Source organism: Oncorhynchus clarkii, chromosome 8 (assembly GCF_045791955.1).
Source record: "Oncorhynchus clarkii lewisi isolate Uvic-CL-2024 chromosome 8, UVic_Ocla_1.0, whole genome shotgun sequence".
NCBI lineage: Eukaryota > Metazoa > Chordata > Actinopteri > Salmoniformes > Salmonidae > Oncorhynchus > Oncorhynchus clarkii.
In genome coordinates, this window is record NC_092154.1 from 18924858 (window position 1) to 18950780 (window position 25923).

The 25923-nt window shown below is 42.4% G+C and overlaps 1 protein-coding gene across 1 annotated transcript in view; it reads right to left on the bottom strand.

The window, feature by feature from the left end:
• LOC139415063 (5'-nucleotidase domain-containing protein 1-like) overlaps window positions 1-25923 on the bottom strand; it is an 83227-nt gene that overhangs the window by 8620 nt on the left and 48684 nt on the right. The window contains exons 8-10 of the mRNA XM_071162827.1: window positions 14855-14952; window positions 4966-5087; window positions 535-708 (exon numbers count right to left, since the gene is read on the bottom strand). Of these exons, the coding sequence (XP_071018928.1) occupies window positions 535-708; window positions 4966-5087; window positions 14855-14952 (394 nt within the window). The remainder of the gene's footprint in view (window positions 1-534; window positions 709-4965; window positions 5088-14854; window positions 14953-25923) is intronic.

Sequence of the window (25923 nt, forward strand, 5' to 3'; positions counted from 1 at the left end):
AGTCCTCTATCCTAGTGGTGTTTTGGCCAAACAAGGACGTTCCTCTCATTGCTCCTGGCAACAGATATGCTGACTCATCTAACTTCTCTACTGTCTGGAACAAAACATCCTCCATGGCCTGGTCAGTGAGGGAGAGGGCAGCACTGGGTGATATTGCATCCTGGTTACTTCATAGTTTCCTTCCTAGTAGTACGTCAGCTTCCCTAAAATGTTTCTTTTCTGACTTTACTGTACTCACACTAGGCTTACTCTGAGAAATACAGACTCACATAAACTTGTTTTACAGGTTCCTCCTTTAGATGTGAAACTGTAATAATATGAAACCACCACGGTATACTTACAACAATGCAATTGCAGAATGTCTTTTGATAATGCTACAAAATGAACACAGGCACATTCTCAGACACACATGCTACATTGGGTATATTTTGGCACTGAGCCAATGGACTGGGGGTTGGGAGAATATGTATTTTAGGTAGCAGGGGCAAGGTGGGCGAGCACATTAAACGGAAACAACTGCTGGTGTGAACTTACCTCAAACTTTCCCTTCTTCTCCTGAGGCTCCACTTGGGCCTTGTTGGTCTCTGCTGCGTCGCTCCTCGGGACGCCCTCTCCCTCCATTTCCTCCACGATCATCACAGTCTCCCACTTCCCAAACATGCTAGCAGGGAACATGTCTGACCGCATGCTATCCCCAAAGTACACCACCTATAGAGGGTAGGAGACAGGACATAGACAAAGAATTATGCCATTATCTGAGCAGCTGCTCTGTAAACTACGTAGACGTTTCATAGAGCAACTACTTCTTTATGTGATTTGTAAAGGTTCAGTTGTAAAGCGCTGATAGAATAGCAATTTGGCTGGATTTGTTTCAAAGGGGGCATTCAGTCGTAGTCGAATTCAATAACTCTGACATGTCTTACTGCCCCTAGGGCAAACTAGACCAGACACGATGTGGCTGCAAAACTCATCATGTCTCTTTTGTAGTTTTGCTATGGCTGGAAAGAAAAACACGTTAAGACAGGCTTAGCTGAACGACATACCTAAACTGACTGGCAACCCCTTTCCTGACATTCAAAACCCATTGCAACAAATGTATATAGTTGTGTGCTTTGCAACTCCAATGGAACCTAAGGGTTAAGAAGAGTGTCAGAGGGATTAGAGAACCACTAGGAAAAACAAACAAGAATGCTGACATAATGGAATCAGCTTCAGCACATCACCAAACCCTGACTTCATGATGGGTTATTTTAAGGAGAGAATCAAGGTTATTACACCAGGCCACTGAGGCCAGTGTTCTATAAGGATGATACTATTTTGGTGCTTAAGACACACACTTAAAGAGTCCTTCATACCGCTCTCTGTGTGGAATGCAGAGTGGTGTGTATGTGTTTGTTTTGGAGGCAGGCAGACGACCACTAAGAGAAGGTGGTGAGGGAGGAGTGGAGGGTCTCTAATGTGTTCATGTGGGCTGCTGGACTCACTCCATAAACCCCCATCTCTTCTCAGGCCCTTTACCGTGTCTGTGACCAGGTCTTGCAGATCCACGCACAAATTAACAGGACGGCCAGCTGGCCAGCCGGGGCCTCGGCTGTGGAGCTGTGAGCTGGGCCTGTGGATCTCTGGAGCTGGGCATAGGGATCAGGTTTTCAGAGAAACTGGCCACAGAGAGCGAGGGACAGAGCAAGAGAGAGAGGGCACAGCTGCGGAGTGCACCAATTGTTTTTCATCTCCCCACTGCAGGCAAAGGCATCAGATCAGTATGATAAATATTTACAGGCCAATTCCAACACACACAGAAAAACATTATAGAGAGACTTTCATGTGGCTCTCTAGATGCTAAACACAATTTCCTAAGGCTGGGACGAATAAAGCAACATAATTCAGGTTTCAACTACAACAAGACTGCTCTTCTGAGGACTCTTTCCCCTGAAGATATAACTTGCTACAGTTTGCAGCTCCCTCCTTCTCCCTAGGAGAAAATTAATGTCAGCCTGACAGCATGGCCTTTCCCCTGGGGAGGAAACAGGGTGACCAGAGCCCATTGTGCTCCACTGTGTGGGGCCTGGCTGGGACAGACAGAGCCTGCATCTCAAATGGCACCTTGTTCCTTATGTAGTGCACTACTTTTGACCACGGACGGCCCTTAGGGGTGCCATTTGGGACGCAGACAGACAGAGAGGAGGGAAGGGGAGATCACATATCTGACATGAGAGGGCCAGGGATGTAAGGACTATATCCATGTTACTTAGTCCCCAATCCGATCATTACAGCAGCTTTGCTCATACATGAAATTGTAACGACACAACAGAACTTTAAGAATGGTTAAATGTGTCTGGAGGGAGAAAAAGGTCAGAGATTCCAGATGGAGAGAAGTGGGTGGAGTACGCTTACTACAACAAAATGACTCACAGAGGAAAATGAGTGCCATTTGAATCATTGACTCATTGAGTCTGTATGAACAGGGCAGCTCAGTGTCTAAGCTTTGATCCTCCATGTCGCAGCCAGACCTGTGCTCATTGCTACAGGGGACTGTAATCTGCCCTGAATGCCTCCCATTCAGCCGGCCGGCATTAAGTCCTGTCAGGTGAAAACGAGGAGAACCCAAAACAGACTGCCTCAGATCACGGTTAGTGCTATCCGGGATGCTTGAGACATCCCTACCTTGAACTCTAACCGGAACCTTAACCCCTACCCTACCCTTAACCATAAACCCCAACCTAGCCCTTACCATAACCATTTTAAATCTCAACTTCAATGGGGGTATGGACATCCCAAGGATCCAAGATAGCAATTACCCTCTGGTCACCCCAGAGGGGCTGCCTTAAAGCTGCCATAAGTGCAGGTTGTGGAGGTTGACACTGCATTCCTTGAGCGCTTTCTCCACGTGGCCCGAGAACAGAGGGGGCATTGAGCACTCCTGGCCGGGTGGGAGGGGTGGGGGAGAGGGAGGGGACGCTGAGGACGTGGATGATGGGCGTCCCTGGGTGCACAAGTCAGTGAGTGGGAGCCTTTCCTTAAAGCTGAGAGAGGGCTCAAAAAGGGGCTCAGAATGAGAAGAGCTGGCTGCCTGCCTGTCAGAAATCATATGGGCTGTGTACTCTACAGTAAGGGCCTGTTTATCACATACCCTCTCAGCAGGACAGGCAGCTCTCTGGGCTGGCACTCTAGCCCTGTTGACACTTATGCCAAGGTGTGCAGGTGTACACGGCCATGTTTCCCTCTCCTTCACACCGGTGCGAATAACCCCGAGCTGATTTATAGAGAACGTCAGATCTCTGTGCGTCTGCCAGGAATGGAAGCTCAAAGCAAACCTACACTGCTTTGTGGATAAAATTTTTGACACAAATCCCAGGATAATATGGAAGTGATGTGGTTATTTGGATATATATTGAACAAAAATACAAACACAACATGTAAAGTGTTGGTCATGTTTCATGAGCTGAAATAAAATATCCCAGAAATGTTCCATATGTGCAAAAAGTATATTTCTCTCAAATTGTGTGCACAAATTTGTTTACATCCCTGTTAGTGAGCATTTCTCCTTTACCAAGATAATCCATCCACCTGACAGGTGTGGCATATCAAGAACTTGATTAAACAGCATGATCATTACACAGGTGCATCTTGTGCTGGGGACAATAAAAGGCTCCTCTAAAATGTGCTGTTTTGAAACAACACAATGCCAGAGATGTCTCAAGTTTTGAGGGAGCGTGCAATTGGTATGCTGACTGCAATAATGTCCACCAGAGCTGTTGCCAGAAAATGTTATGTTCATTTCTCTACCATAAGCCGCCTCCAACATTGTTTTAGAGAATTTGGCAGTATGTCCAACCGGCCTCACAACTGCAGACCACGTGTAAATGAGCCAGTCCAGGACCTCCACATCCGGCTTCTTCACCTGTGGGATTGTTTAGGACCAGCCACCCGACACAGCTGATGAAACTGGGTTTGCACAACCAAAGAATTTCTGCACAAACTGTCAGAAACCGTCTCTGGGAAGCTCATCTGCGTGCTCGTCGTCCTCACCAGGGTCTTGACCTGACTGCAGTTCGACATCGTAACCGTCTTCGGTGGGCAAATGCTCACCTTCGATGGCAACTGGCATGCTGGAGAAGTGTGCTCTTCACGGATGAATCCCCGTTTCAACTGTACCGGACAGATAGTGTTGTGTGGGTGAGCGGTTTGCTGATGTCAACTTTGTGAACAGAGTGCCCCATGGTGGCGGTGGGGTTATGGTATGGGCAGGCTTAAGCTAAGGACAATGAACACAATTTTATCGATGGCAATTTGAATGCACAGAGATACCATGACGAGATCCTGAGGCCCATTGTCATGCCATTCATCCACCGCCATCACCTCATGTTTCAGCATGATAACGCACATCCCCATGTCACAAGGATATGTGCACAATTCCTGGAAGCTGAAAATGTCCCAGTTCTTTCAAGTTCAGCATACTCACCAGACATGTCACCCATTGAGCATGTGTGGGATGCTCTGGATCTACGTGTATGACAGTGTGTTCCAGGTCCCGTCAATATCCAACAACTTTGCACAGCCATTAAAGAGGAGTGGGACAACATTCCACAGGCCACAATCAGCAGCATGATTAATTCTATGCGAAGGAGATGTGTCACACTACATGAGGAAAATTGTGGTCACACCAAATACTGACTGGTTTTCTGATCCCAGCTCCTACCCTTTTTCTGTGACCAACAGATACATATCTCTATTCCCAGTCATATGAATCCATAGATTAGGGCCAAATTAATTAATTTAAATTGACTGATTTCCTTATATGAACTTTAATTCAGTAGAATCTTACAAATTGTTACATGTTGCATTTCTATTTTTGCTCAGTGTATTTATTACACAGCTTGTTAGTTATTTCAAAACATGATCAGTAGAATTTCCTCTTGAAGGATAAGAAAAGATTAAACCAACTAACCAATCTATCAATCTTACCTTGGGCTCAGGATTGCCAGTCATGGTCTTGAGCAGCTGGTGGAGGTGGGGCCAGTTGCCTTGAGAGTACCAGCCAGGCTTGTCCAGGGATGGCAGCCCTTCGCTCTCCTCCACATCATTCACTACGGCCAGGAAAAAGACAACAACAACCACAAAGTCACCACACAGATCGACTACACCGTTTAGCGACATGAACATACACGACCACACCGCTTAGCACACAACCACAACACCTCTCTACCTATCCACCACATAACTCAACACTGGGCCCACAAGCAAATGTGACACATTTCAGGAAACTAGGCGTATGTCGCTTGTCACTACTTCACAGGAGAGGCATTTGAACGTAAACTTTTTTTTAAATCAAAATGCATTTTTTGGGGGGCAGAAATGCATTCTGGAATATTTAATGTGCCTTAACAACAAACGTGTATGCCATCTGTAAATATGAATAAAATGGTGAAATTACAAGCCTAGTTGGTTTAGCCACGGAAAAAGGCAGGAACCTTTCCACTAGCTATGATTGGCTGAGATATTGGATGGGTTGGACATGCCGAGAGATTCGTTAGGATTTGTCTACCATGTAGCACACTTCTGTCTATAACATGAGCTGGTCAGTATGTGTAGGTAATCTTTTCTAACAGAGATTTTTTTAAAGATATAATGTAGAACTGCAAAAGTGTTGTTCTCCACTTTCTGGAGGACTGAGTTTTGAATACAGTGGAATGCCCGGTGGATTTAGAGTACGATAGCTAAGGAGATGGAGAAAATTCTGTTGTTTGATTGCAAATATGCAGAGGGCGTTGAAAAAAGAACACACAGAAGGCTGTTGTATAAAACACCTGTATCCAGATTACATCTTCAAACTAAGGGGAACCATGGCATCCGTGACCGATAGGGAGAAGCGTCCATCCATGTATATGGGTAGGATAGTCTAGCTAGCTACATTTTCAGATGCTATAATGTTTCTAATTTGGGCAGAAATTAGTTTAAACTTCAAGTTAAAGCGTACGGTTAGCTGGCTGGCTCGCTAGCTAACGTTACGTGTATGATCGGTGTAGTAATATTATTCATATCTCAGAGCCATTTGCATTGCTAGTTATAGCCTAATGTTAGCCATCTATCACTGAACCTGGTTGGCTAGCTGGCTACCTGCAAATTCATGCAAGGTAGTAACATTAGAAGTTGGGATTATGGTTCTTTGTTTAGCTAGCTAGCTACATGCCTAAACAAAATACTCTACTATGTAAGTAACCATTTCACTACACCTTCTGTATCCTGTGCATGTGACAAATTCACTTTGATTTTATTTTATATAGTATGTGTTTACCAGAGACGGTAATGAGACCTGCACCAAAGTCAAATTAGGATATAACGTTAGGCCAATGAGACAGTGTCTACATTCTAAGATTTCTTTGGTAGAGTTTATTTTCCTGTAACAATGAAGACTTTGTCAAGCTATATGATATGGTCATTATTTGAACTGGCTAGCCAGCTAACTTAACATTAGATTGCTAGCTAACAAGCTAGAAACGAACCAAAACATTGTTTAGAAAGTAGCTTTTAGTTGCCTGGTTTGCTTGATTGACATATCCTAAATTCATTTTTAAAATGGGTGGATTTACTGACTATTTTGGACCACGAGGCCGCTGATGTCATGCAGCCTGTACTTCTTGTGTTTAGTACATGGCCTCACGTGAATCCTTAAAGAGATGGCTGGGGCTAAGGCTTAAGAGAGTGTGTACGATGCTAAATGGGTGTAGACTAAGATGAGCTCTCGAGTAGGTTTACCAAAATATTCAAGGGCCATTTTCTCAAAAGTGAGGTTACAAGTTTATCAACTTTCAAAGCAGAATTACTTTCCAATTGTTCCTCAACTGTAGTGTATGATATACCATTTTCTAGCTCAGTCTTTACTTTTCCAATGTAAAAAACACTATTTCAAATTTTGCTACATAAGACCGAATTGAGCCAGTCGGTAAAAAATATGGATTCTAACAAATATGGATACTATCATATACATCACTTGTGAGGGATAAAAGTAACGAATTTAAAATAGATTTTTCACAGGTGCCTTATTGGAGCTACTGTACTTCCATGAATATGTTTCCTAAACAGATATAGCGCACTACTTTTGAACAGGGCATACAGGGCATATATGGCTCTATGTAGGGAATAGGGTGCCATTTGGGACACAACCATGTAGGCTCGTCTGCTTCCTCCTTTTTCAGGCACTCACTCACAGAAATCACACATTATACAGGAAAGTGTGTCAATGACCTCATGGAAGCATTTACAGTTCATAAATAACACCCAATGATCTTTCCAAACTTCAGGAACAACGTGGTTTATGTCTTAATGCTCAACAACAGCCAAGTACTTTTCACTAAGAGAAAAAGTCTATCTATATAGTAATTCCTGGTTGACTAAATATAACTGTATAAACTTTGTTATTCATATTGTGTTTCATCTTCAAAGTCCTTGTGCCGGGCTTAACTGATTGGTGCTTAAGACCAGCAGCAGGAAAACCTCTACTTTCATTTGTTAAAACGACAACCCTGGACAAAGTCGGCGTGCCAGTTAAAATCAAATCAAACTATTTGTCACATGCGCTGAATATAAGAAATGTAAACTTTACCGTGAAATGCTTACTTACAAGCCCTTAACCAACAGCGCAGTTCAAGAAGAAGAAACTATTTATTTTAGTCTACTTGGTAAATATTAACACTATATACTGGGGCCACCGGAACCGAGTGTGCGGGGGCACAGGCTAGTTGAGGTAATCTGTATATGTAACTGGGGGCGAAGTGACTATGCATAGGTAACAAACAAACAACGAGTAGCAGCAGCGTACAAAGGGGGGGGGGGGGGGGGGGGGGCAGTGTATATTGTCCGGTGGCAATTTAAAAATGTTCAGCAGTCTTATGGCTTGGGGGTAGAAGCTGTTATGGAGCCTTTTGGTCCTAGACTTGGCGCTCCGGTACCCCTTGCCTTTTCCTGTAGTCCACAATCAGCTCCTATGTCTTGCTCACATTGAGGGAGAGGCAGTTGTCCTGGCACCACACTGCCAGGTCTCTGACCTCCTCCCTGTAGGCCATCTCATCGTTGTCGGTGATCAGGCCTATCAGTGTTGTGTTGTCAGCAAACTTAATGAGGGTGTTGGAATCGTGTTTGGCTACGCAGTCGTGGGTGAACAGGGAATATAGGAGGGGACTAAATACACACACCCTTGAGGGGCCCCAGTGTTAAGGATAAGCTTAGCAGACGTTGATCTGTTGGGGCGGTATGCGAACTGGAGTGGATCTAGGGTGTCCGTTAGGATGCTGTTGATGTGAGCCATGACCAGCCTTTCAAAGCACTTCATGGCTACCGACGTGAGTGCCACAGGGTGGTAATCATTTAGGCAGGTTACCTTGGGCACAGGGTGGTCCTTGGGCATGATGGTGGTCTGCTTGAAACATGTAGGTATTACAGACTCGGTCAGGGAGAGGTTGAAAATGTCAGTGATGACCCTTCACAGTTGGTCCGCGCGTGCTTTGAGTGCACGTCCTGGTAATCCGTCTGGCCCAGCAGCTTTGTGACTGTTGACCTGTTTAAAGGTTTTGTTCACATCAACTACCAAGAGCGTTATCACACAGTCATCTAGAACAGCTGGTGCTCTCGTGCATGCTTCAGTGTTGCTTGCCTCGAAGCTAGCATAAAAGGCATTAAGCTCATCTGGTAGGCTCGCGTCACTGGGCAGCTGGTGTCTGGGTTTCCCTTTGTAGTCTGTAATAGTTTTCAAGCCCTGCCACATCTGACGAGCGGCAGAGCAGGATTCAATCTTAATCCTGTATTGACGCTTTGCTTGTTTGATGGTTCGTCTGAGGGTATAGCGGGTTTTCCTATAAACGTCCGGGATTAGTCTCCCGCTCCTTGAAAGCGGCAGCTCTAGTCTTTAGCTTTATGCAGATGTTGCCTGTAATCCATGGCTTCTGGTTGGGATATGTACTTACAGTCACTGTGGGGACAACGTCATCGATGCACTTATTGATGAAGCCAATGACTGAGGTGGTGTATTCCTCAATGCCATTGGATGAATCCCGGAACATATTCCAGTCGGTGCTAGCAAAACAGTTCTATTAGCATAGCATCCGCGTCATCTGACCACTTCCATATTGAGCAATTCACTGGTACTTCCTGCTTTAGTTTTTTCTTGTAAGCAGGAATCAGGAGGATAGAATTATGGTCCGATTTGCCAAATGGAGGGCGGGGGAGAGCTGTATGCATCTCTGTGTGTGGAGTAAAGGTGGTCTAGGATATTTTCTCCCTGGATGCACATGTGATATGCTGGTAAAAATGTGGTAACACTGATTTAAGTTTGTCTGCATTAAAGTCCCAGGCCACTAGGAGCCCCGCTTCTGGGTGAGCATTTTCTTCTTTGCTTATGGCCTGATAGAGTTGGTTGAGAGCGGTCTTAGTGCCAGCTTTGTTTTGTGGTGGTAAATAGACGGCTATGAATAATACAGATGAGAACTCTTGGTAGATAGTGTGTTCTACAGCTTATCATAAGGTACTCTACCTCGAGACTTCTTTAATATTAGACATCACGCAGCAGCTGTTATTGACAAAAAGACACACACACCCACATCTCGTCTTACCAGAGGTAGCGTCTCTGTTCTGCCGGTGTATGGAAAATCCCGCTAGCTCCATATTGTCCGTATCTTCGTTCAGCCACGTCTCGGTGAAACATAAAATATTACAGTTTTTAATGTCCCGTTGGTAGGATAATCGTAGGTCATCAATTTTATTTTCCAATGATTGCACATTAGCAAGAAGAATGGAAGGCAGTGGGAGTTTACTCGCTAGCCTCCGGATTCTCAAAAGAATGCCGACCTGCGGCCCCATTTCCGGCATCTTTTATTCATGCAAAAGGAGTGGATCTTGGCCTGTTCCAATGAAAGCAGGATATACTTCTCCTCAGATTCGTTAAAGGAAAAAGTTTATTCCAGTCCAAGTTAGAGGTCGACCGATTAATCGGAATGGCCGATTAATTAGGGCCGATTTCATGTTTTCATAACAATCGGTAATCTGCATTTTTGGACACCGATTGTGGCCGATTACATTGCACTCCACGAGGAGACTGCGTGGCAGGCTGACTACCTGTTATGTGAGTGCTGCAAGAAGCCAAGCTGAGTTGCTAGCTAGCATTAAACTTAACTTATAAAAAACAATCAATCTTAACATAATCACTAGATAACTACACATGGTTGATGACATTACTAGTTTATCTAGCTTGTCCTGCGTTGCATATAATCGATGCGGTGGCTGTTAATTTATTATCGAATCACAGCCTACTTTGCCAAACGAGTGATGATTTAACAAGCGCATTCATGAAAAAACACTGTCGTTGCACCAATGTGTACCTAACCATAAACATCAATACCTTTCTTAAAATTAATACACAAGTATATATTTTTAAACATGCATATTTAGTTAATATTGCCTGCTAACATGAATTTATTTTAACCTCTTTGATCTCTAGGGGCGCTATTTCATTTTTGGATAAAAAACGTTCCCGTTTTAAGCGCGATATTTTGTCACGAAAAGATGCTCGACTATGCATATTCTTGACAGTTTTTGAAAGAAAACACTCTGAAGTTTCAGAATCTGCAAAGATATTGTCTGTAAGTGCCCCAGAACTCATTCTACAGGCGAAACCAAGATGATGCATCAACCAGGAAATGAGCAGAATTTCTGAAGCTCTGTTTTCCATTGTCTCCTTATATGGCTGTGATTGCGCAAGGAATGAGCCTACACTTTCTGTCGTTCCCCCAAGGCGTTAGCATCATTGTGACGTATTTGTAGGCATATCATTGGAAGATTGACCATAAGAGACTACATTTTCCAAGTGTCCGCCTGGTGTCCCTGCGTCGAAATTGGAGCGTAAAGCCAGGTGCAATTATTTTTCCATTTGAGAGCAAGGAGAAACCAGGCTTCCACGAAGGATATATCATTGAAGAGATATGTGGAAAAACACCTTGAGGATTGATTCTAAACCACGTTTGCCATGTTTCAGTCGATATTATGGAGTTAATTTGGAAAAAAGTTTGCGTTGAGGGCTGAATTTTCGTTATTTATTTTTTATTTTTTATTTTTTTTTGGTAGCCAAATGTGATGTACAAAACGGAGCTATTTCTAATACACAAAGAATCTTTTTGGAAAAACTGAGCATCTGCTATCTAACTGAGAGACTCCTCATTGAAAACATCAGAAGTTCTTCAAAGGTAAGTTATTTTATTTGAAGGCTTTACTTGTTTTTGTGATAGTTGCCTGCTAAATGCTAACGCTAATGCTAACGCTAAATGCTATGCTAGCTAGCTACTGTTACACAAATGATTGTTTTCCTATGGTTGAAAAGCATATTTTGAAAATCTGAGATGACAGTGTTGTTAACAAAAGGCTAAGCTTGAGAGATAGCATATTTATTTCATTTCATTTGCGATTTTCATGAATAGTTAACGTTGCGTTATGGTAATGAGCTTAGGTCTATAAATAGAATCCCGGATCCGGGTTTGGTCGTCGCAACAGGTTTTAACTAGGGAAATTGTGTCACTTCTCTTGCGTTCCGTGCAAGCAGAGTCAAAGTATATGCAGCAGTTTGGACCACCTGGCTCATTGCGAACTGTGTGAAGACCATTTCTTCCTAACAAAGACCGTAATTAATTTGCCAGAATTGTACATAATTATGACATAACATTGAAGGTTGTGCAATGTAACAGGAAAATTTAGACTTAGGGATGCCACCCGTTAGATAAAATACGGAACGGTTCCGTATTTCACTGACAGAATAACCTTTTTTTTTTCCTCGAAATGATAGTTTCCGGATTTGACCATATTAATGACCTAAGGTTCGTATTTCTCTGTGTTATTAATGTTATAATTAAGTCTATGATTTGATATTTGATAGAGTAGTCTGACTGAGAAGTGTAGGCAGCAGCAGGATCGTAAGCATTCATTCAAACAACACTTTCGTGCATTTGCCAGCAGCTCTTCGCTGTGCTTCAAGCTGTTTATGACTTCAACTCCCGAGATTAGGCTGGTGTAACCGATGTGAATTGGCTAGCTAGTTAGTGGGGTACGCGCTACTAGCGTTTCAATTGGTGATGTCACTCGCTCTGAGACCTTGAAGTAGTTGTTCCCCTTGCTCTGCAAGGGCCACAGCCTTTGTGGAGCGATGGGTAATGATGCTTCGAGGGTGGCTGTTGTCGATGTGTCCCTGGTTAGGGGCAAGGAGAGGGACGGAAGCTATTCTGTTACACTGGCAATACTATAGTGCCTTTAAGAACATCCAATAATCAAAAGGTATATGAAATACAAATGGTAGAGAGAGAAATAGTCCTATAATTCCTATAATAACTACAACCTAAAACTTCTTACCTGGGAATATTGAAGACAAGGATCCACCAGCTTTAAAAGGAACCACCAGCTTTCATATGTTCTCATGTTCTGAGCAAGGAACTTAAACGTTAGCTGTCTTACATGGCACATATTGCACTTTCACTTTCTTCTCCAACACTTTGTTTTTGCATTATTTAAAACAAATTGAACATGTTTCATTATTTATTTGAGGCTAAATTGATTTTATTGATGTATTATATTAAGTTAAAATAAAATAGTTAATTTAGTATTGTTGTAATTGTCATTATTACAAATAAATAAATATATACGCCGATTAGTCGGTATCGGCTTTTTTTGGTTCTCCAATAACCAGTATCGGTATTGCCGTTGAAAAATCATAACTGGTCAACCTCTAGTCCACGGTGAGTAATAGCTTTTCTGATGTACAGAAGTTATTTTCGTTCATAAGATACAGTAGCAGCAACATTATGTACACAATAAGTTAAAAAATTATTTACACAAAACGCAAAAAAATAACAAAATAGCACAATTGGTTGGGAGAATGTAAAACGTCAGCCATGTTCTTCGGCGCCATCTTTTAGACACTGTTGTTGATACGTTCAATGTGATATAAATACTGTGGCAGAAGATAGAAAGCAGAGACTTGGGGGTGCGGACTCTCGCGCGCACACACACAAACGCGCACACACACACAGCTGTGAGGACGTACGGACCTTGACAGAAGGTGGAATGAGAAGTATGTGGTCTCTGGAAGACCACAACTGAGCACAAAAACACAACACATTTCTATCTCTGAGCCCCCTTCCAGATTAGAATGTGAAATCCGGTGGCATTTTCACTGTAACCAAAGTGAGGCTGTATGCACAAGGCAAATATTTAGAGAGACCTGGCCTGGCTGACATCCTTTGGGCAAATGACCGCTGAAGGAAGGTCATGTTTAATACAAGACTGGGAGGAGTCTGACACCAGCAGCCAAAGTAAAGAATCCATTTCTAAAATCTCTTAGTCGAATACAGTACCTGGCAGGAACTGGGCTCTTCTTAAGGAGTAGATCATGTTATTATGTCCTTTATAAGACTAGAGCCCATTGCCCTACAGTATGTGTCCCAGTCCATCAACTTGAAGCTCATGTTGAAAAAAATCTAAAATGGGGTTTTACATTTTTTCGGGAGGTACAGAATTAGTGAGCTTTTGAATTATCAATGGACATAAAACTGCACACACAAAACTGTTGTGGTGACATGATAGCAACCTGCTGACAGTCAACTAGCTTAGCTTTGATCTGTACTTGTTGATCACATAAAGAGCTGACTTGACAGGCAAATACAGCAACACCATTGGAACATAATAACTGAGGCAAAATAAGTGACAGTGATGCTGTATCCAAAAAAGCCCCAAGGCATACTCTGCTACATTATGGAATAAGATCTCTCCCAGTATCTCTGCTACATTATGGAATAAGATCTCTCCCAGTATCTCTGCTACATTATGGAATAAGATCTCTCCCAGTATCTCTGCTACATTATGGAATAAGATCTCTCACAGTATCTCTGCTACATTATGGAATAAGATCTCTCACAGTATCTCTGCTACATTATGGAATAAGATCTCTCCCAGTATCTCTGCTACATTATGGAATACAATCTCTCCCAGTATCTCTGCTACATTATGGAATAAGATCTCTCCTAGTATCTCTGCTACATTATGGAATACGATTTCTCCCAGTATCTCTGCTACATTATGGGATACGATCTCTCCCAGTATCTCTGCTACATTATAGAATAATATCTCTCCCAGTATCTCTGCTACATTATGGAATAAGATCTCTCCCAATATCTCTGCTATAGTATGGAATAGCAGCAGCCACTGACTGAGGCTATATCTGCCAACGTGGCGAGGGCTGGAGGAGGTATGAATATTTGAGTGACTGGGTCATTGTGTTACATACATACCGCATCCATTCCTGGCAGGAACGCAGTCCAGATGGGGGAGCATACCAGAGTTTGTGTACACCTTTAGGAACCGACCGTGATTAAATATCAGCTGCCTGAGCAGGAAAACTACGATCACGTGTGGATAACAGATCAAATTAGAAATACTGATAGCTAATATGAACCTAGTTTAAACCCTACTATGTCTGCAAGTAGAGGTGGTGTGATGGTCACCACCTGTCTTGATGCTAGTTTATCTTACTGGTTTCAGAAGAGATTTGATTTGACGTCTGGGTTTTATCTTCTGGAAGACAACTCCAAAAGTAGTGCTTTTCTCATCCTAAAAAAATGAAATAATTTGCAGTAACCACCATCAAGAGATTCCACTAGGCTATAAAGTCCACAGCCCAGTAATGCTCTTTATGATGTCGGCAGAGAGCTGATCTACAGTGTTTACTGTTGGTGGAGTGTACTGTACGTAGGGTACTGGTTTTCTGGGAAGTGGGATCCTGTATGGCCAGGCAGACATACAGACAGGCAGGGAAGCAGGTACTCACCCAGGGTCCTGAAGGGCCTCTGTTGGGGCACCAGTGAGAAGAACCCAGGCTTCAAGGCGTTGGTGATGATGATGTCAAACAGCTCCTCCCAGTCCTTCCTGCAACAGCCAATGAGAAACAAACCCCTGATTATTAAAATATATCAGCAAATACTGTGAGATTAAAACCTGGCCGCTATCCAACTGGATTTGTGTTGCAAACAAAAACTCTTACTTGAACTAAACATTGGCGATTTGCTGAAAAACATGAACCATAAACAGTGTATTTATGAAAAGAGCATGAGGACAATGTTAACCTCTTTGATCTCTAGGGGCGCTATTTCATTTTTGGATAAAAAACGTTCCCGTTTTAAGCGCGATATTTTGTCACGAAAAGATGCTCGACTATGCATATTCTTGACAGTTTTTGAAAGAAAACACTCTGAAGTTTCAGAATCTGCAAAGATATTGTCTGTAAGTGCCCCAGAACTCATTCTACAGGCGAAACCAAGATGATGCATCAACCAGGAAATGATCAGAATTTCTGAAGCTCTGTTTTCCATTGTCTCCTTATATGGCTGTGATTGCGCAAGGAATGAGCCTACACTTTCTGTCGTTCCCCCAAAGTGTTAGCAGCATTGTGACGTATTTGTAGGCATATCATTGGAAGATTGACCATAAGAGACTACATTTTCCAAGTGTCCGCCTGGTGTCCCTGCGTCGAAATTGGAGCGTAAAGCCAGGTGCAATTATTTTTCCATTTGAGAGCAAGGAGAAACCAGGCTTCCACGAAGGATATATCATTGAAGAGATATGTGGAAAAACACCTTGAGGATTGATTCTAAACCACGTTTGCCATGTTTCAGTCGATATTATGGAGTTAATTTGGAAAAAAGTTCGCGTTTTGAGGGCTGAATTTTCGTTTTTTTTTTTTTTTTTTTTTTTTTTTTTGGTAGCCAAATGTGATGTACAAAACGGAGCTATTTCTAATACACAAAGAATCTTTTTGGAAAAACGGAGCATCTGCTATCTAACTGAGAGTCTCCTCATTGAAAACATCAGAAGTTCTTCAAAGGTAAGTTATTTTATTTGAAGGCTTTACTTGTTTTTGTGATAGTTGCCTGCTAAATGCTAACGCTAATGCTAACGCTAATGCTAACGCTAAATGCTACGCTAGCTAGCTACTGTTACACAAATGATTGTTTTCCTATGGTTGAAAAGCATATTTTGAAAATCTGAGATGACAGTGTTGTTAACAAAAGGCTAAGCTTGAGAGCTAGCATATTTATTTCATTTCATTTGCGATTTTCATGAATAGTTAACGTTGCGTTATGGTAATGAGCTTAGGTCTATAAATAGAATCCCGGATCCGGGTTTGGTCGTCGCAACAGGTTAAGGAACCTCTTAAGGATCGGCCCCTTTTTTAAAAAAAAATGTGCGCCTAAAATGACATACCCAAATCGAACTGCCTTTAGCTCAGGACCTGAAGCAAGGATATGCATATTTTTTTTATACCATTTGAAAGGAAACACTTTTGAGGAAATGTGAAATGCATGTAGGACAATATAACACATTAGATCTGGTAAAAGATGATACAAAGAAAAAAAGTGTTTTTTTGTACCATCATCTTAGCAATGCAAGAGAAAGGCAATCATGTATTATTCCAGCCCAGGCACAATTGAGATTTTGGCCACTAGATGGCAGCAGTGTATGTGCAATGTTTTAGACTGATCCAATGAACCATTGCATTTCTGTTCAAAATATTGTATCAAGACTGCCCAAATGTGGCTAATTGGTTAAATAATAACTATTAATAAAATTCATAACTGTGCACTCTCCTCAAACAATAGCATGGTATTATTTCACTGTAATAGCTACTGTAAATTGGACAGTGCAGTAAATCGGACACACAATGCAAATAGTCCGGGAAGCCATTTGATTACCTGTTCAGGAGTCTTATGGCTTGGGGGTAAAAACTGTTGAGAAGCCTTTTTGTCCTAGACTTGGCACTCCGGTACCGGTTGCCATGTCGTAGTAGAGAGAACAGTCTATGACTGGGGTGGCTGGGGTCTTTGGCAATTTTTAGGGCCTTCCTCTGACACCGCCTGGTGTAGAGGTCTTGGATGGCAGGCAGCTTAGCCCCAGTGATATACTGTATTGGGCCGTACGCACTACCCTCTGTAGTGCCTTGCGGTCGGAGGCCGAGCAATTGCCATACCAGGCAGTGATGCAACCATGCTCTCGATGTTGCAGCTGTAGAACCTTTTGAGGATCTCAGGACCCATGCCAAATCTTTTTAGTTTCCTGTGGGGGAATAGGCTTTGTTGTGCCCTCTTCACAACTGTCTTGGTGTGTTTGGACCATTCTAGTTTGTTGTTGATGTGGACACCAAATAACTTGAAGCTCTCAACCTGCTCCATTACACCCCCGTCGATGAGAATGGGGGCGTGCTCGGTCCTCCTCTTCCTGTAGTCCACAATCATCTCCTTAGTCTTGGTTACGTTGAGGGAATGGTTGTTATTTTGGCACCACCCGGACAGGTCGCAGTTGTAAATGAGAACTTGTTCTCAACTAGCCTACCAGGTTAAATAAAGGTGAAATAAAAAAATAAAATAAAAAGGTTTCTGACCTCTACCCTATAGGCTGTCTCGTCATTGTGGGTGATCAGCCCTACCACTGTGTGTCATTTGCAAACTTAATGATGGTGTTGGAGTCGTGCCTGGCCATGCAGTCGTGGGTGAACAGCGAGTACAGGAGGGGACTGAGCACGCACCCCTGAGGGTGTGAGTCAATGAATAGCATTCTCACATAGGTGTTCCTTTTGTCCAGGTAGGAAAGGGCAGTGTGGAGTGCAATAGAGATTGCATCATCTGTGGATCTGTTTGGGGGGTGGGTTGGAGTGGGTCTAGGGTTGGAGTGGGTCTAGGGTTTCTGGGATAATGGTGTTGATGTGAGCCATTACCAGCCTTTCAAAGCACTTCATGGCTACGGACGTGAGTGCTACGGGTCTGTAGTCATTTAGGCAGGTTGCCTTTGTGTTCTTGGGCACAGGGACTATGGTGGTCTGCTTGAAACATGTTGGTATAACAGACTCAATCAGGGACATGTTGAAAATGTCAGTGAAGATACCTGCCAGTTGGTCAGCACATGCCAGTTGGTCAGCACATGCCCGGAGCACACATCCTGGTAATTAATCTGGCCCCGCAGCCTTGTGTATGTTGACCTGTTTAAAGGTCTTACTCACGTCGGCTACGGAGAGCGTGATCACACAGTCATCCGGAACAGCTGATGCTCTCATGGATGACTCAGTGTTGCTTGTCTCGAAGAGAGCATAGAAGTGATTTAGCTGGTCTGGTAGGCTCGTGTCACTGGGCAGCTCGCGGCTGTGCTTCCCTTTGTAGTCTGTAATAGTTTGCAAGCCCTGCCACATAAGACGAGCGTCGGAGCCGGTGTAGTATGATTCAATTTTAGCCCTGTATTGACGCTTTGCCTGTTTGATAGTCCTTCGCAGGGCATAGCAGGATTTCTTGTAATCTTCCGGGTTATAGTCCCGCACCTTGAAAGCGGCAGCTCTACCCTTTAGCTCAGTGCGAATGTTGCCTGTAATCCATGGCTTCTGGTTGGGGTATGTACGTACAGTCACTGTGGGGACGACATCCTTGATGCACTTATATGCACGCACCACTTCTGTTTTTAAGATATATATTTTTAAACAAGTTATTTTTTTCCATTTCACTTCACCAATTTGGACTATTTTGCGTTTGTCCATTACATGAAATCAGGTTGTAATGCAACACAATAGGAAAAACGCCAAGGGGAATGAATACTTTTGCAAGGCACTGTACCTTTATTATTCCCCGCAAACCCTACCACCCCTCCCCCAATTGGAGTAAACTAATAAACCATAACACTTAGGCTTCTACCTTCAGTTTATACATATTATACACATTTTAAAGACACAATCTATTTCACAATAGTTACAGTGGGGAGAACAAGTATTTTATAACCTGCAAAATTGGCAGTGTTTCTTACTTACAAAGCATGTAGAGGTCTGTAATTTTTATCATAGGTACACTTCAACTGTGAGAGACGGAATCTAAAACACAAATCCAGAAAATCACATTGTATGATTTTTAAGTAATTGATTTGCATTTTATTGCATGACATAAGTATTTTATCACCTACCAACCAGTAAGAATTCCAGCTCTCACAGACCTGTTAGTTTTTCTTTAAGAATACTTTAGTATTGCCAGTGTAACAGTATAACTTCCGTCCCTCTCCTCGCCCCTACCTGGGCTCGAACCAGGAACACATCGACAACAGCCACCCTCGAAGCAGCGTTACCCATCGCTCCAAAAAAGCCGTGGCCCTTGCAGAGCAAGGGGAACAACCACTCCAAGTCTCAGAGCGAGTGACGTTTGAAACGCTATTAGCGCGCACCCCGCTAACTAGCTAGCCATTTCACATCAGTTACACCAGCCTAATCTCGGGAGTTGATAGGCTTGAAGTCATAAACAGCTCAATGCTTGAAGCACAGCATCGAGCTGCTGGCAAAACGCAGGAAAGTGCTGTTTGAATGAATGCTTACGAGCCTGCTGGTGCCTACCATCGCTCAGTCAGACTGCTCTATCAAATCATAGACTTAATTATAACACAATAACACACAGAAATACGAGCCTTAGGTCATTAATATGGTCGAATCCGGAAACTATCATCTTGAAAACAAGACCGTATTTTATCTAACGGGTGGCACCCATAAGTCTAAATATTCCTGTTACATTGCACAACCTTCAATGTTATGTCATAATTACGTAAAATTATGACATTAGGTGGCCCAAACTGTAATATTTGTTGTATTATTTGTTCTGTCTTTTCAAATGGATTAAACTGAAATTGCAACCAACTTTCTTAGGCTTGTTTAAAAAAATAACGATATTTGAGATTATTTTGTTTTCAAATAACTGAAAGTGAGCAGTTGTCATCTGAATAAAGGGTAAAAGGCCATTCTTGAACACGGGGTGAGACATTCTTACTAATTTACCAGTATAACTAGTATACTAGTATTTAACTTTTTTATGACTGATGCCTTTAGTGAGAGGTCTTAAGCTTTAATATTTAATAATTTCTGCCCTCCGAATTCATATTTGTTATATAAATAGGTACTTTAAATTTGCCTGGCTTACCATTCAAAATAATATTGAATATTTTTTGCTCATATAATTTAACAGTCTGATGGCCTTGAGATAGCAGCTGTCTCTCGGTCCCAGCTTTGATGCACCTGTACTGACCTCGCCTTCTGGATGATAGCAGGGTGAACAGGCAGTGGCTCGGGTGGTTGTTGTCCTTGATGATTTCTTTGGCTTTCCTGTGACATCTGGTGCTGTAGGTCTCCTGGAGGGCAGGTAGTTTGCCCCTGGTGATGCGTTGTGCAGACCGCACCACCCTCTGGAGAGCCTTGCGGTTGAGGGAGGTGCAGTTGCTGTACCAGGCGGTGATACAGCCCGACAGGGTGCTCTCAATTGTGCATCTGTAAAAGTTTGTGAGTGTTTTAGGTGACAAGCAACATTTCTTCAGCCACCTGAGGTTGAAGAGGTGCTGTTGCACCTTCTTCATCATGCTGTCTGTGTGGGAGGACCATTTCAGTTTGTCCGTGATGTGTATGCAGAGGAACTTAAAACTTCCCACCTTCTCCGCAACTGTCCCGTCAATGTGGATGGGGGTTGGGTGCTACCTCTGCTGTTTCCTGAAGTCCACGATCATATCCTTTGTTTTGTTGACGTTGAGTAAGAGGTTATAACCTTGACACCACACTATGCTGATGGAACTCTTGTTCTCAGGGCTCTCACCTCCTCCCTGTAGACCATCTTGCCGTTGTTGGTAATCAAGCCTGCCACTATAGTGTCATCTGCAAACTTGATGATTAACTTGGAAGCGTGCATGGCCACGCAGTCATGGGTGAACAGGGAGTACAGGAGAGGGCTGAGAACGCACCCTTGTGGGGCCCCAGTGCTGAGGATCAGCGGGGTGGAGATGTTGTTTCCTACCTTCCCCACCTGGGAGCGCCCCGTCAGAAAGTCCAGGACTCAGTTGCACAGGGCGGGGTCGAAACTAGAGGTCGATTATGATTTTTCCGATACCGATTATTGGAGAACCAAAACAAGCCGATACCGATTAATCGCCTGATTTTTATATATATGTAATAATGACAATTACAACAATACTGAATGAACACTTTTATTTGAACTTAATATAATACATCAACAGAATCAATTTAGTCTCAAATAAATAAGGAAACATGTTCAATTTGGTTTAAATAATGCAAAACCAAAGTGTTGGAGAAGTAAAAGAGCAATATTTGCCATGTATGAAAGCTAACGTTTAAGTTCCTTGCTCAGAACATATGAATGCTGGTGGTTCCTTTTAACATGATTCTTCAATATTCCGAGGTAAAAAGATTTAGGTTGTAGTTATTATAGGAATTGTAGGACTATTTCTCTATACCATTTGTATTTAATTTACCTTTTACTATTGGATGTTCTTATAGGCACTATAGTATTGCCAGCCTAATCTTGGGAGTTGATAGGCTTGAAGTCATAAACAGCGCAATGCTTGAAGCACAGCGACGAGCTGCGGGTAAATGCACGAAATTGCTGTTTGAATGAATGCTTATGAGCCTGCTGCTGCCTACCACTGCTCAGTCAGACTGCTCTATCAAATATGAAATCATAATACCACACAGAAATACAAGCCTTAGATTGTTAATACGGTCAAATCCGGGAACTATCATTTAGAAAACAAAACGTTTATTCTTTCAGTGAAATACGGAACCATTCCGTATTTTATCTAACGGGTGGCATCCCTAAGTCTAATTACTGCTGTTACATTGCACAACCTTCAACGTTATGTCATAATTATGTAAAATTCTGGCAAATTAATTACGGTCTTTGTTAGGAAGAAATGGTCTTCACACAGTTCGCTACTAGCCAGGCAGCCCAAACTGTTGCATATACCCAGACTCTGCTTGCACAGAACGCAAGAGAAGTGACACAATTTCCCTAGTTAAAAGAAATTCATGTTAGCAGGCAATATTAACTAAATATGCAGATTTAAAAATAAAACATGTGTATTAATGTTAAGAAAGGCATTGATGTTTATGGTTAGGTACACATTGGTGCAATGACAGTGCGTTTTTTCATGAATGCGCTTGTTAAATCATCACCCGTTTGGCGAAGTAGGCTGTGATTCGATGATAAATTAACAGGCACCGCATCGATTATATACGACGCAGGACAAGCTAGATAAACTAGTAATATTATCAACCATGTGTAGTTAACTAGTGATTATTAAGACTGATTGTTTTTTATTAGATAAGTTTAATGTGTCCAAAAATGCCGATTACCGATTGTTATGAAAACTTGAAATCGGCCCTAATTAAATCGGCCATTCCAATTAATCGGTCAACCTCTAGTCGAGACCCAGGGTCGCGAGCTTAATGACGAGTTTGGAGGGTACTTTGGTGTTAAATGCTGAGCTCTAGTCAATGAACAGAATTCTTACATAGGTATTCATTTTGTCCAGATGGGTTAGGGCAGTGTGCAGTGTGCAGTGTGATTGCGATTGCATCGTCAGTGGACCTATTGGGGTGGTAACGAAATTGGAGTGGGTCTAGGGTGTCAGGTAGGGTGGAGGTGATTGACTAGTCTCTCAAAGCACTTCATGATGACAGAAGTGAGTACAACAGGGCAGTAGTCATTTAGTTCAGTTACCTTAGTTTTCTTGGGAACAGGAACAATGGTGGCCATCTTGAAGCATGTGGGGACAGAAGACTGGGATAGGGATTAATTGAATATGTCCGTAAACACACCAGCCAGCTGGTCTGTGCATGCTCTGAAGACACGGCTATTAATGCCGTCTGGGCAGGCAGCCTTGCAAGGGTTAACACGTTTGAATGTTTTACTCATGTTGGTCACGGAGAAGGAGAGCCCACAGGCTTGGTAGCGGGCCATGTCAGTGGCACTGTATTATCCTCAAAGTGAGCAAAGAAGTTGTTTAAATTGTCTGGGAGCAGGACGTTGATGTCCACGACGGGGCTGGTTTTCTTTTTGTAATCCGTGATTGACTGTAGACCCTGCCACATACGTCTCGTGTTTGAGCAGTTGAATTGCGACTCTACTTTGTCTCTAAACTGACGCTTTGCTTGTTTGATTTCCTTGCAAAAGGAATAGCTGCACTGTTTGTATTTGGTTATGTTTCCAGTTGCCTTGCCATGTTTAAAGGCGGTGGTTCGCTCTTTCAGTTTTGCTTGAATGCTGCCATCAATCCACAGTTTCTGGTTAGGAAAGGTTTTAATAGTCACAGTGGGTACTACATCTCCGATGCACTTGCTAATAAACTCGCTCACCGAGTCAGCGTATACATCAATGTTATCGTCTGAGGCTATCCAGAACATATCCCAGTCCACGTGATCGAAGCAATCTTGAAGCGTGGTCAGCCCAGAGTTGGATAGACCTGAGCACTGGCGTTTCCTGTTTTAGTTTCTGTCTATAAGCTGGGAGCAACACAATGGAGTCATGGTCAGATTTGCCGAAGGCAGTGCGGGGGAGGGCTTTGTATGCATCGCAGAAGTTAGAATAACAATGATCCAGAAAGCTACCAGCTCGTGTCATGCATTCGATATGCTGATGGAAGTCTTGTTCTCAGGTTAGCTTTGTTAAAATCCCCAGCTACAATAGATGCAGCCTCAGGATGTATACATGGCTGTGATTATAATTGAAGAGAATTCTCTTGGAAGATAATGCAGTCGGCATTTGATTGTAAGGTTATCTAGGTCAGGTGAACAAAAGGTCTTGAGTTCCTGTATGTTGTTGTGATTACACCATGAGTCGTTAATCATAAAGGCATACACCCCCGCCTTTCTTACCAGAGAGATGTTTGTTTCAGTCGGCATGATGCATGACTAAACCGGGTGGCTGTACTGCCTCTGACAACATATCCCGAGTGAACCATGTTTCCGTGAAACAGAGAACGTTACAATCTCTGATGTCTCTCTGGAAGGCAACTCGTGCCCTAACTTCATCCACCTTGTTATCTAGAGATTGGACATTGGTGGGTAATATGCTCGGAAGTGGTGGATGGTGTGCTAGCCTTCTGAGTCTGACCAGTAGGTCACTCCGTCTGCCTCTCCTGCGGTGACCGCGTTGTTTTGGGTCGGCCTCTGGGATAAGATCCCATGTCCAGGGTGGAGGTCCGAACAAAGGATCCGCTTCGGGAAAGACGTATTCCTGGTTGTAATGTTGGTAAGTTGACATCGCTTTTATATCCAATAGTTCTTCCCTGCTGTATGTAATAACACAAGATTTATGGGATAACAATGTAAGAAATAATACTTAAAAACAAATAACTGCATAGTTTCCAAAGGACCTGAAGCGAGGCGACCATCTCTGTCAGCGCCATTACTCCTCTTGACAGTTTAAAACTTTCTGAGATGTAACCATTATTTACTATTTTACACCTAAGGTTAATATACATAACTTTAACTTCTTCGATATAGGGGGCGCTCTTTTAATTTTTGGATACAAAAACGTTCCCGTTTTAAACAAGACATTTTGTCACGAAAAGATGCTCGACTATGCATATAATTGACAGCTTTGGAAAGAAAACACTGACGTTTCCAAAACTGCAAAGATATTATCTGTGAGTGCCACAGAACTGATGCTACAGGCGAAACCAAGATGAAATTCCAAACAGGAAATGCCCCCGATTTTGAAGACGCTGTGTTCCAATGTCTCCTTACATGGCTGTGAATGCGCAAGGAATGAGCCTACACCTTCTGTCGTTTCCCCAAGGTGTCTGCAGCATTGTGACGTATTTGTAGGCATATCATTGGAAGATTGACCATAAGAGACTACATTTACCAGGTGCTCGCTTGGTGTCCTCCGTTGCAATTATTGTGTAATCTCCAGCTGCGTGAATTTTTCCATTTGCTTCAGAGGAGAAACCCACCTGCCACAAATGACTTATCATCGAATAGATATGTGAAAAACACCTTGAGGATTGATTCTAAACAACGTTTGCCATGTTTCTGTCGATATTATGGAGTTCATTTGGGAAAAAGTTTGGCGTTGTAATGACTGAATTTTCGTTTTTTTTTCTTAGCCAAACGTGATGAACAAAACGGAGCGATTTCTCCTACACAAATAATATTTTTGGAAAAACTGAACATTTGCTATCTAACTGAGAGTCTCCTCATTGAAAACATCCGAAATTCTTCAAAGGTAAATTATTTTATTTGAATGCTTTTCTTGTTTTTGTGAAAATGTTGCCTGCTGAATGCTAGGCTTAATGCTATGCTAGCTATCAATACTCTTACACAAATGCTTGTGTAGCTATGGTTGAAAAGCATATTTTGAATCTGATATGACAGTGTTGTTAACAAAAGGCTAAGCTTGTGAGCCAATATATTTATTTAATTTCATTTGCGATTTTCATGAATAGTTAACGTTGCGTTATGCTAATGAGCTTGAGGCTATGATTACGCTCCCGGATACGGGATTGCGCGACGCAAGAAGTTAACCCATTTTATAAGAGATTCTCCAAAATGGAAATATTCTAGACATTTATATGTAAACTCCAGTTGTACTTTATCAAAAGCCTTTTCAAAGTCAGCCATGAAAACCAGGCCTGGTTTCCACGATATTTCATAGTATTCTATTGTTTCCAGTACTTGTCTTACATTAATCGCCAATGTATCGTCCATGTAAAAAACCTGTTTGATTAGGATGAATAATATCTGACAATACCTTTTCAATTCTATGCACCAAGCATTTAGCTAGAAATTTGCATCACAACACTGAAGTGTAAGAGGCCTCCAGTTGTCTTTTTTTAAATGGACTGGATCTTTATATATACACAACACTTGGATCCTGTTTCAGTAATAATGAAATCAGACCTTCTTGTTGCGTGTCTGATAATCTACTGTTTATAAAGGAGTGTTTAAAACATGCTAATAATGGTCCTCTGAGTATATAAAAAAAGGTTTGGTACACTTTCACTGGTATGACATTATGACCTGAAATTTTCCCAGACTTAAAG